General features: G+C 31.1%; 1 protein-coding gene across 1 annotated transcript in view; it reads left to right on the top strand.

Moving 5' to 3' along the window:
- LOC129216147 (TATA-binding protein-associated factor 172-like) overlaps positions 1-12,425 on the top strand; it is an 84,515-nt gene that overhangs the window by 30,740 nt on the left and 41,350 nt on the right. The window contains exons 13-16 of the mRNA XM_054850304.1: positions 1,726-1,853; positions 3,610-3,733; positions 3,919-4,023; positions 5,299-5,457. Coding sequence (XP_054706279.1) covers positions 1,726-1,853; positions 3,610-3,733; positions 3,919-4,023; positions 5,299-5,457 — 516 coding nt within the window. The remainder of the gene's footprint in view (positions 1-1,725; positions 1,854-3,609; positions 3,734-3,918; positions 4,024-5,298; positions 5,458-12,425) is intronic.

The raw sequence follows: 12,425 nt of genomic DNA, 5'->3' as shown, positions 1-12,425 counted from the left end.
TGAAAGTACTTCACGATTCCTCAAACGAATCATAAGTTGAAGGGTTTTATTTAAGTAATGAATCCAAAATATTAGTAGAAATTCTTCCTTTTTTCCCCCCAATTTTTTATTCTTGGTTATCAAAACTTTAATTTAAACCCTTTGAATGATACACATTATCAAAAACATTGAAAAAAAAAAAAAAAAAACATGCTTCAGTCCTTAAACTTTTAAAAAAGTTATATTCATTAGTCAGCACCCCCTCCCCCCACCTATTTCGTATTTCTCATTTACTCCTCCCAATAGGACAGTCTTGATGCGCCACTTGTTCAGGTTCACAAGAAGTGTTTTAATATGAGGTGCTGCCCTTGGGTGAAAAAAAGCTTCTGCTTTACCACTGGTTTCAGTGGCGCACACAGGAATTTTGCAAGGGGAGGGTCCAAAATCGAAAGCCTCATTTTCATATTATGACCTAATACGTCATTAAACATTTTGACTTGATTTTGTCGATTCGCGAGAACGGAAAACAGTAAAAAATAAGCTAGTGAATCAATAATTAGCATTTTGTAATGAAACATACTTAAACAAATTACCAGAAAGCAAAATATTTTTACGCTTTTACTTTTCTTATAATTAAGAAATGGATTCAGCAAAGCAAATTCATCGTTGTAGAAGCACCATATGGTTATAGAAGTTCATAGATTTTCATTTCAATCTATAAATACAAAACTAAAAACATTGTTATTATAGTGTGTTCATTTATAATCACCATTCTACTTCTTTTAGGTCATTTGTTGTAGGAAAAGTGCACAATATTTTTGAAAATCTTTTAGCATAACGATTTTATTTTTTCATTTATTAGAACTGAAATTACTGTTATCTTTGTTTGGAAATATTTTACGTACGAAATACATAGAACCGTAATCAATCTTGGAAAAAAAAAACATGACCTATGGGAGGGGTCCGGACCCCCTGGACCCCACCCTTGTGTGCGCCACTGACTGGTTTAATGCATTCAGTTGGCCAGTCAGCTTCAGTATGCTAAAATGTCTTGCTACAGGAATGAATCTTTTTAGTTGGCCAGTGTGGGATATTAGGCAATTAAAATGTTGTGTACTCATTGCCGTTGTTGACTATGGAAATCATCAACTTCAGCGTGACTAATTTGGAACAAACTTAAAATGCATTATTTCTTCAAAATTTCACCAAATACACTTAACTTCGGGATCAATGCATTCGTGCTTGACAATAAATTTTCAGGAGGATTCCTGTAATTTTTGACTACAGTAATGACTCTGAACCAAAATTGAAGACTCGATGGATTTGCGAGAAATTCTTTAAACCTCCAGTTGCTGTTGAGATGATGTGAATCATTGGAAATATTTCACGACTCTTATTTACAAATCTGAGTTGCTGGAAGCTTTATATAAATACATGGCTGTTTATTTTTTCAGTTTAAATGGGTGTATTTATTATTGAGACATTTTTTTTTTTTGATAATTATACATGTCTTAAATAAAAGTAAAGTTTTTTTTTTAGTAATCCACTCTTAACTCATTTTTTGTTAAGTTCAGTTTAGTTGCTTGGTGTTACAATTTTCCAACAGTTGCTTACTTATTTAAATAACTTGCAGTGTAACAAAATAGTCTCTTATGCCATTCTTATTTTTTTGTTGTGAATTTTTCTGAATGTAAATTTTTCAAAGCTTTGAATACGAATTTTCATTTAAACTATCACATTTTGTAGGTTTCATCTGTGATTTCGTCACTGTGGGATGCATTATTAGATTTAGATGATTTAACGGTATCTACGAGCAGCATTCTCGAACTTTTAGCATCTCTTCTCTCGTATACTGCCAAGTCACAAAATAAAAGGTACAATATTTCAAATTGCTCACATTTAGTTTTACATTTACTATGTAGTGTTCTGTTGTACATTATTAAGGTCATGAAAACTTGTTATATTTTCAATCTGTCTTTGTTATGTAATTCTTTAATTAGCTATTTTAAAACTAACATTTTTTTTACAAACTGTTAATAGTCCTGGAAGAACTTTCATCAAAACTATTTCAGTATAAAACAATTTCTTTCAGTTTTGTTTCTCACCTTCAGACAAACTAAAGGTAATGACTACTTTAATGTGAGATTCTTAAATGGGAGTACAGAAGTATTTGAATTGCATATGCTAATTTTTCGTAGCATGTCCAATTAGTTGAATACAGAATCCTTTATAGCTTGTTTCATTCTAAGTGAAAAAATGACACCAATTTGCAGTTAATATGTTCCATTTCACTATCAAGAGCAGTACTAGTTCAGGCCTAGCATTGTTCACATGGCATTTTGTGTTGCTTCCATTCCATCACGAGCCATTTAATTAAATTATGAGAAATTCAGTTTCTAAATTTTATGGTTTTTAAATGGGATTAATACCTCTTCATAACAATAATTTTAATTATTCTTCATTTTTAGAAAACTTAATATGTATTTGAAATATTGATTGTATCTGTTGTCTATCTTGCATGTTATCCTAGCACTTAAGCCATAAGAATTAAAACGGAAACTTAAATAATTTATAAGTTGTGGCTTATCTCTTTATATTAAGTAAAAGTAAGGTTTCAAAGAAATTAGGGAAGGATGTCTATGGCGGACCTGCGTCCAGGAGATCCTATAGCACATACAGCCTTGAAATTTTGTACAAAATCACTTCGAGCCCTAGTGGTTTACACTTGGGATTTGGTTTATTAAATTTGAATTAGTTTTTTTATAATTAATTTTTTAATCTCAATTTTTGCGTAAATTGCCTATTATTGCCCATAAGTGGTAAAAAATTACTTGCATATATTAATATTATATATTGTTGGATAGGGTAGAATTTCCCACTTTATAAGCAATTTGTTTCAATGCTCTAACTTAAATACGGTGGGAGTTATTTGCATTTTTAGCTCGAACTGTTTTAGGCTTAGCTAAAATTTAGGCACTACTTTCTTCATTAAATCAACCAGTAAAAAGTGAAGGAATTGTCCCACAGTTTCTTTTTGACATGACTAGAAAGAGCGGCTTTTTTTACTCCAGATCGAACTCAACCTATGGTCAAGTACGAATAATCTCATCTCCATTAAAATTATTGATGTTTTATTTGGCATTGCCATAGATACGTCTTTCCGATTAGCTTATTTCTTCTTGCTTATCCACAAATTTTACGGGTTTAAATTTTACCGCAAAATCTTAGGCTCAACTTGATTCAAGCCCCAAGCTAAAGAGCAAAATATATCATTGGAGACCGGGACTATGAAAGCGACTTTTCAAACGTACAAAACTGCAGTTGTGTAATGCTCAAGAGCCCCTTTACCCTTACGGCTCTGCAAGTTGGTACAAGTTATTTTGAAACCCAAGGAAGGGGTACTTTTTGTTCCAAAGGGAGCTTATAATGCATTTTTAATCTGTTTCTTTCTAATTGACGATTTAAATCTTTGCGAATCAAGTAAGATTGAGAAGCAATCTTCGGGGTTGTTCAGTGTTAGCAAGCAGGGGGCAGAGCCCCCTTGTATCCAAAAAAAAATACAAAATATGGAATATTTTTTAGATTTATAAAGCAGCTTTTATATTTTGTTAATTTTTTTTTTCAATTTAGCCTTTCTTTAAATTTTGAGGAGCTTATTCCAAGACTCTGGCCTTTTCTGGGACACAATTCATCTATTGTGAGGAAATCAGTTTTGCAAGCCCTTATTATATTGACATCTGATGAAAATTTACAGGTAGAAAGATCTCTCTGTTCTTTTAAATTTACTGTATTTAAATATAATGGCTGGTATTTATAACCAGCAAGGAATGCTTCTCATTTATGATTGTCTTTGGATGTTGATCATTTAACTGACATAGGCATATATTGCTACACAATTTTTCACTTTTTGAAAAACTATTAATTACCTCTTATTTTTAGCCTTGCTGCTCTTGGGTGCCTGATATTCTGCAACCTGCACTTCGATTGCTGTTTCAGCGCTGCTTGATTGAGCCTGTTCGTGAAATCCATGATCTTTTATACATTGTAAGTTTTTCTTTTGTTGTGTCTTTGCATAAGTTAAAAAAGCTATCTCTATCTTATTAAGGGCCTTTAAAAAATTGTTAATGCAAAAATGGTGGATTTTACTTTATAAATTTTAGTATGTATGTTAAATTAAATTGTAAAATAGACCGTCTATAGAAAAAAATTGATTATGAGAAAGCTTACTGCAGAAAATTGGTTTGTAGAAACAAAGTAATTTTCTTTGGGGAGCAGTCCATTCAGTTAAAATATTTTTTTGGTTTAAATTGACTGTAGGTGTGCAGGTTAATTATTTTTATAATTTTACATAAATATCCATTTAAACAATTTGAGAAATTGAATGGAAAACATGCAAAGAATCAATGATGATAATTTTTTGAATTTTCTGTCTCCGACCAACTCTTGATCAATCCGAAAACATACTAATAAATACAAATGTATTTTGCATTCAAACGCTACTGTCAAAGTATATTAGAATTAGTTAATAGTGGGAGTTTTGTTGTCTCATAATATTAGCCTACGATTTTTATTTACTTTTTTTCGAATTAAAATTTTTTACTCTTGCCCAACCCCATTTCTTTTTGTTATGTAAGCAGCATATGCCTGGCCAGTCAGACAAAAGACATAGTTGTTACCTTTATTTCTTATTCCATTGTATTTTAGTAGTTAACAAACATCTGTTATGCATTTTTTCCATTGAATTTTTGTCTGGAAAATCAATTTTAATATGTCTGAAAAAGAAAAAATAGCACAAATTCATGATTGTATATAATATCGTTTTCTTTATGGTTCCAAATCATTGTAATCCTAATGCAGTCTTCAACCTGCAGGCTACATTCGACCGCCGAGCAGATTTTGTTTGTCTGGGAAAAAAATCCTTTACTTGATAATATATTTCCTTTAATGCATTTTAAAGAAATTTAAGCGCAGGAAATCTTGAAAACCGCCAATGAGCACTTAATTATTTAAAAAAAAAAAAAGTGAGGGTTAGGAGTAGGGGAAATCTAGTACTAGCCGGATTGTCTTAATTGAGATATTCTTGGGTTGTCTGCCTGCTTTTCCTCCAAAAATATACAATGTGGCTCTTGGGGGAAAAAAAGGTTGGAGATCCCCTGTCCTAAAGTAATCACATTAAGCAGATACCACTGTACTGAGACTTAGAGAAGTAAGGGTGGAATGTTTAAAATAATTTTATCTGTCTGCTTTTACACTGCTGTTTTAATAACTCGAGAGTTCAGGTGCGAATCCAGATTTATTTTTATTATTATTTTTTTTAAGGTATGGAGGAATTTACTTGCTAAAGCTCCTTTGATTTGCATAGTATCTTCTACTGTTCCTTTTCTAAGTTCATGGTTGTCAATGATCATGCATCCACAAAGTGTACCGATAGATCCAAACTCAAATTCTGCTTGGTTAGATATTCCACACAAAATTAAGGTGAGTGTGTATTTTGTCACATGTCCAATTTTCTATTTATTATTGTTATTTTATTATTATTATTTTGTATAATGGAAAATATTTTAGGTGCAAAATTAAATCTCTCATGAATTTAAAATTTGAATGTACCATTGGAAGTAAATCATATCTTTACTTTGATTTTTTAATAAAAAAAAAGTTTTAAGCTATTATAGACTAATAAATGCATCAATATGTTGCTAAACACAGTTTTACTATTTTTTTTTTAAATAGTATACTCTGAAAAGTAGTTCATTTTGAAATTAATTTTATTCTTCAAGCATATGGATAAGTTAAAATGTTTTTCACATTAACTTAATGTCTTTAAATTGTGTATAAGATACATAAAAAAAGCTTCTGATTTATTAACTTTGTATTTTCAACTTTTTTTTTTTTCACTTCTCATTCGAAAGAAAATAGTAATAGTTTCAAAAAGTATATTTAGGTATTTAACCTTAATATATTTTTCAAAAACATGTTTAATATGAAATTTCAAAACTATACAACACCTAAAAAAGTAAAATTGACTTCTGTTTGTTGCTGTCAATGATCATTGTTTTTTAGACTGCTTAACAGCAAAAGAGATGCAATTGTGATACTTATGTATTTTAATATAAGCTATTAACAAGCATTATAACTTTTAATGACTATAAATATGTCCATGTACAAACAATATTTTATGGAGAATGTTTTTAGTCACATTGTACAAAATTTGGCAGGGTTTTAAAATAATTTAAAATTTCTGTACATAGTTTGTATGTATAAATTGTTCTAACATTCGTCAATTGGAATGTGATTCTTATTTTCTGTGATACACTGCTAACCATGCATACAATTTTACTATTTTTGTTTCTTTTGTATTGTCTATTTTATGTATGTACTAGGGTCGTAATTTAATTAATGACAACAGAGGTATAAATCCAATTTTAATAAACTTGAAAGTACAATTGCATTACATTCCTTTTATGTAATGACCAGCAAAAAAATATAAAATTTTACCAAATGTGGAAAACGCGAGCCCCAGACTTAGATAAAATGAAAAGCTTTCTGCAAACACAAACCCAAACTGGAAAATTTTCTGAAAATAATTATTTTGCGTGATTCTCCCTTGAAAGAATTAAATTTATATTCAAATATGAAGAGACAAAAATTAAAAGTGCTTTGAATTTTTTTTTTTTTTTGAAGTACCTTACCACAAAATAACATATTAGTTTTCACCAACTGAAAAAAAACTGCCAAAAAAATTATTTTTTTCACACATGTGCTTTGAAAGGCTTTGGCAGAAATAAACTGGGATTTTTTTTAAATTTTTCTTTTTAAAAAAATAATAATTAACGTTAGCAAATTAAAAAAGATTTCTGCAGAGCCAAAAATTTTCTGCGAACGCTGTTCGTGCGTTCGTCTATATTATGCAAGACTGGCGAGCCCCCTAAGTCTTTATTTTAAAGACAGGCTTCAAATAATCCTTAATAACATTAAGATGCTTTTTTGTCACAGGCTACCTCGATTTTTAAACTGCTGATCACCTTTTAAAACCATCTTTAGAGCAATGAAAATGAAATTTCACTTTAAGGTCACACAACAACTACTCTTCTAACTGGATTTACTTTTTTACATTATGTAGATCCACAACAGCTCCATCTCTCCTTTCTCACATCCTATTTGTGCATGTTCGCTCTTCTGCAATTTTCTGAGTCACATTGTGTTATTTAATTTACTCTCATGTATGCTGTTAAATTTCTGAGTTGCCTCTCAATCTTCATCCCAGAGTCCCCCATACCTACCACTGTTTGTGGCTTAACCAGTTGGATGGGACCCCAGAGACAGCTCTGATTTTTTGAACCAGACCAGAAACCAAGTAATCCCTGTCCAGCACCCCCAGAGGTATCGTTTCACTTGGAGGACTTTGTCACCACAAGCATGTTTAACTTCCCCCAGTCACCATTAATGAAGACGGTGGATCTTCGACCAGCGAGGATCGAACCCGGGACCCCCTGGTCACGATTCCGACTCCTTACCGATCAGGCCAACATAGCCGGGTTGCCCCTCACCCCACCCCCTATCTTATCTTAAGGTATAAAACCGAGCCTAAATGAACTACTACTTCAAATGAATCAACTAAGAACTGAGAATGCTACTATAAATAATAATTATTATTAAATAAATAAGGAAAGAAAAAGCCTTCAAAAATGTTAAAGATGAGGCATTTTAAAAAGAAAGTTCTATTAGTAACCAGACTTATATCAGTTAAAGAGGAAAGTTTTAAAGAAGCTGTTTTTCAAAATTTTTTAATGGCTTACTCAGATTTCATAGTTGTCCTGATGTTCCTGATTTTAAGAAAAAATGACTTAAGCTCCTAACATTTTGCAGTCTCCTAACAACCTATTTTACCCGATTAATCAACTGAAAAATTATTTTTACATTAAAATTATTTTTTCTTGGAACAAAGATTATTGTAATAGGGGGTGAACAACACATTTATATTTTCTTAGAAAAAAAAAAAAAAAAAAAACTAAATGGATAAAAGAGGTTATTGGACGCATTCCAAATGATGCTAAAATTCTTCATAAAAGGGGACCAGAGTTGGGAAAAATGGGCTTTTAGTGACCTGAAACTAAAAAAGGGATTAGTTTTGTTCCGTGCAGTTCGCACTGGTCATATTTATTGTTGCGTTTCCTGTAAAAAAATAAATAAAGGAATAAATAATTTAAAAGAAAACATGCACCTATCAATTTGATTGCAACATACGGCAATGTACCTTTCATTGTGTGACGTATAGAGATAGTATATAGTCCAATGTTATGTATATATTGGTGTGTGTATATTAGGGTGGTCACAAAAAATCGATTTTCGAATTTCTTCCTCGGCAACCCCCTAAAATGTGCCAATAGACTAGAAAACATGATTTGCAAAGTTTCAGCTTAATTCGATAATTTTAACACGTGCCGCAAAAAGGCGAAAGTTACAACAGGGTGGGGACAAATCAGGGAGATCAGGGAAAAATCAGGGAAATATCAGGGAATTTTGAAAAAATAGCAAAAAATCAGGGAAAATTCATTTTATGAAGAATTTTTTTTTACTTTACAAAATTATTCCCTAAGCATTTTCAAATTCCCTACGCATTTTCCGCCAATTATCTGTTAAAAAAAGTAAAATTAATGAGGTGCGATTATATACTGCCGCATATTTGTACATCTTTTTTCCTCAACGTCAAAGTATTGAATCATCTTACTTATTAACCACAGGATGAACTTCCTAAGATTGCTTCTGTGTCTGCTTGAAATTTCCTTTTACGCTTTCAATGCTACGTAAAATAAACAACCATACAGGCAGAGAGGAAGCCTTCGTTAATGTCTTGGCTCCTTTGCCTTTATTCCATTGTCTCGAAGTAATTAAGTACTGTAATCACGATTTCAATAAGAAATCTTTGGTTTTTGAATTAATACTATAAAAGCTTAAAAGTTATTACTTCTTCGGGTTTTTAATTTAATTGCTTAAATTGAACTTTCAATTTAAAAAAAACCCTTTGTTTTTTGCCGTTATACTATTTGTTGTCAACGCAGATTATTAAGGTTTTCTTTTCTTCAGACTTAAGTAATTCTTTAATTTTATAACCAAGTTGTATTCTTCTTTTATATATTTTGAAATTAACTAATTGTTTTTTTTTTTTTTTTGCTTGCATTTCAAAGTTGTTTGTTATAAAAGCAATCTAAGATTCTTTTTTGTTACATACTGAAATCATTTGAAATAGCGTTAACTTGTGTACTTAAGTAAATATCTTTATTTTTTTATTGTTAAAATGCTGTATTCATTCATTAAAACCTATGTTCTTGATTAGAGAAAGCTCCCTATGAATGGATGTCAAATGGTTTCATCTGTTCTGCATAAATATGTCAATTAGTTATATAAGAATAACTACATTACTTCTATTCTTTCTCTATTACTTGTTATTCTTGCAAGAATTATTATACTGTTTGCAAAATTAGTTCAAAATAATTTCAATTACTTTGTAGTTCTATCATAAATACACATATGTTTTTAAGAATAATTTTAATAGTTTCTTAAAATTCTTATGCTAAATGGTTTCTGGAAGTAAAGTATTTTTTTTTTTAATTTTCTATAATCTTTCCATTGTATAAAAATTTAATGTACTGTTTTGTAGGGTTTTTCCCCCCAAAAAATTGTCTTTTTTTTAAAAACCATTTTATTAAAAAAATAGCATTTTTTAAAGATATATCTTTGGTTCAACAACTTTACACAACTTAAAACGTTTGAAATAATGCATTTTATTCAAACATACAATGGATTTCAAGTAGAGCAAAGAAAGAAAGCCATTATCATTGGTAACGTAAATCAGGGAAATTTGGTCAACTTAATCAGGGAAAAGTCAGGGAACTTTTTTTCACAGTTCCTGTCGCCACCCTGTACAAAAAACAGCGATTTTTTGCAAAAAATCGTCATTTTTCCTCTTTAAAACCAAAACTTTTCATCCTAGAAACTTCATTCTGGTCTCATTTTATAGGAAATTTTATTCTCGTGATGAGATGTTTTATCCATTTTTTAAAATAAAAGTTACAGAATGATTCTTGGCATTATTCAGGTCAGGTCATGGAAGATATCCTCAATAAGGAATTTTCATGCAAAGACCTAAAAGCATTACATTATTCAATTACATTTATTTGATCTTTGTTAATTTTAATTTATCCATTAAAAAGGCTTGATTTGGAGGTTTAAAAATTAAATGCAACAAACAGCTGATTTAAAATAAAGGAACTAAGCTGTTTAGAAGAGAAAGCAAAAAGTTTAAATTACAAAAAAAAAAAAAAAAAAAAATTCAAAAAAACCCAATGCATTTTATTACTTACATTGTTAAATGACATACACTGAAAAGACATACATCATTATGTTATTACTTTTCATTGACAAATTAACGTGGTAATGGCTTCGATATGGTAGATTTTGATGAATGTGGAAAAATGTGCATGCATTCAGACATAACTTGTTATAGAAACAGACTAGTTAGAAATTAATTTTACACCTTTTTCAGCTGTTACATTGACCACCCTTAAACTGTTTGCTATCTTTTAAGTTTTAACATAATATTGGTTTCTACACTATTCATCAGATTGAGCTGTGATTTTGTATCCCTATCATCACAATCATCTTCATTATCTCCTACTTCAGATTTTAATTTTGCAGCCTCCCTTGTTTTGATCTTTTTTTTTTTTTTTTTTTTTTTTTTAGTATCATCAAAAAAGTGAAATACAACCTTTCTCTGAGTTCAGGACCATAGATGGCTAGTTATTTTATGTAGTTCTGTGCCTACATCATCTTCATAAATATTCTAGTATTGAACCAAGGATTTTACTAAATGTAGATCTTGGTTGGGGGCCAAAGCTGAACCGCAGACTTAATCCATACTTTTCCGTAAATATCGATGATAAACAACCAAATATCTTCAATACCTTTTATCTCTAAATCGATTAAGGAAAGCTGACCCATGAAAAGATATATTTTTAAAGAGTATATGAGGCAGTGAGAAGCAAAGGGATGCAATTGAAAGAATTAAAATTTTGGAGAAAATCATTACAAATAATAAAGGAACCTCTATTCTGCTTAGGGGCAAGACATGGTACTAGTAGCTCTGGTAGGGGCTGTTATATAGCATGATTTAGAAAAAAAGTTCAAATGAAAACCTAGGATCTGAACACGTTTTATAAAGAACTTTAAAAAGTCCACTTACATCCCTTTGCTTCTCATTACCTCATATGGTCACCCATCTGGTGCGATGAATTGCGCCAAGTACTGGAAAAGTAACGTTGTTTGGGGAAAGACTCCCTAAACAAGTTAGGCAAAGTGGAATGAATTGCTTATTGTCATCCCTAGGCTGCTACTGATTTTATTTCTCAAAAAGAAAGCTTGAAATTTTACCAGGATTACTTATTTTGTTTTTAATCTTCTATACTTGCTTTGGACTGCTTCTTATCTATAGATAAGAAGCTGTCCAAAGCATTGGCAAAGCAAGTTATACCATTCATCCTGAAATTCTTGAAAAATATCTGGTTGGGGACTAGTGACATACCTATTTTGCAAATCAAATCTTCTTTTAAACCAACTTCTAAAATATGGTAGAGATCTGCTAAATACAAAAACTTTTTCTGTAACAACTGTACTCACAAAACGCAGTTTTGCACTGCAGAAGCCCTAACAAGTCCCCGTCTAAGAACACAGACCACTTTCCTGGGAATCGTAAATTTTCCTTTCTCTAAGGCAGTGGTTCCCAACCTTATTGGCCCATCGCCCCTTTCGGAAGTTAAATTACACCTGTGGTCCCCCACGTTCTTCCCTTAAAAACACAAATTAGATGGCGCTGATTTTAGTGAAGATTAATGTAATGTGTTTAAAGCTTCAAAAAGTGCATGATAAAGCAATAATTAGTTTTAAAACTGAATTTTTTATTCTTAACCCCTTCCCCTCCCCCCCCCCATAAAAAAGAAAAAAAAAGAAAGAAAAAACGTAGTTTGAAGTGCTTTAATTAACCAACGTCATTTACATACTTAGCAAAAATAAGAATACTACATTTTTCAGTAACATGCTTTTTTTTAAATTGAAATCCGGAAAAAATTGAAAAGTTTAAGATTTGTTCTTTTTTACCTTTTTAATGGCTGCCTTGTGCTTGATGGAATTCCGTTAAAGCTTTGATGTCTGGCTTTATATTAGTGAGATTTAATCTGAGGTCTCCTTTGAGGAAGATGCCTAATCTATTTCTTTGCTTCGTAAGAAGCTGCACTACAGAGCTAAATCCTCTTTCAACTAAATATGTTGAGGGGAATGAGATGAGGAGCCATTTAACTTTTTTCCTAAGTTTTGGGTAAGTACCCTTAAGCTTCACCCAGGCAAGTTCGTAACCATATTGCTTGAAAGTAATTTTTGGTTCACAATCAAATTTC

This window comes from Uloborus diversus, chromosome 2 (assembly GCF_026930045.1).
Source record: "Uloborus diversus isolate 005 chromosome 2, Udiv.v.3.1, whole genome shotgun sequence".
NCBI lineage: Eukaryota > Metazoa > Arthropoda > Arachnida > Araneae > Uloboridae > Uloborus > Uloborus diversus.
This window is presented reverse-complemented; position numbering and strand designations above follow the sequence as displayed.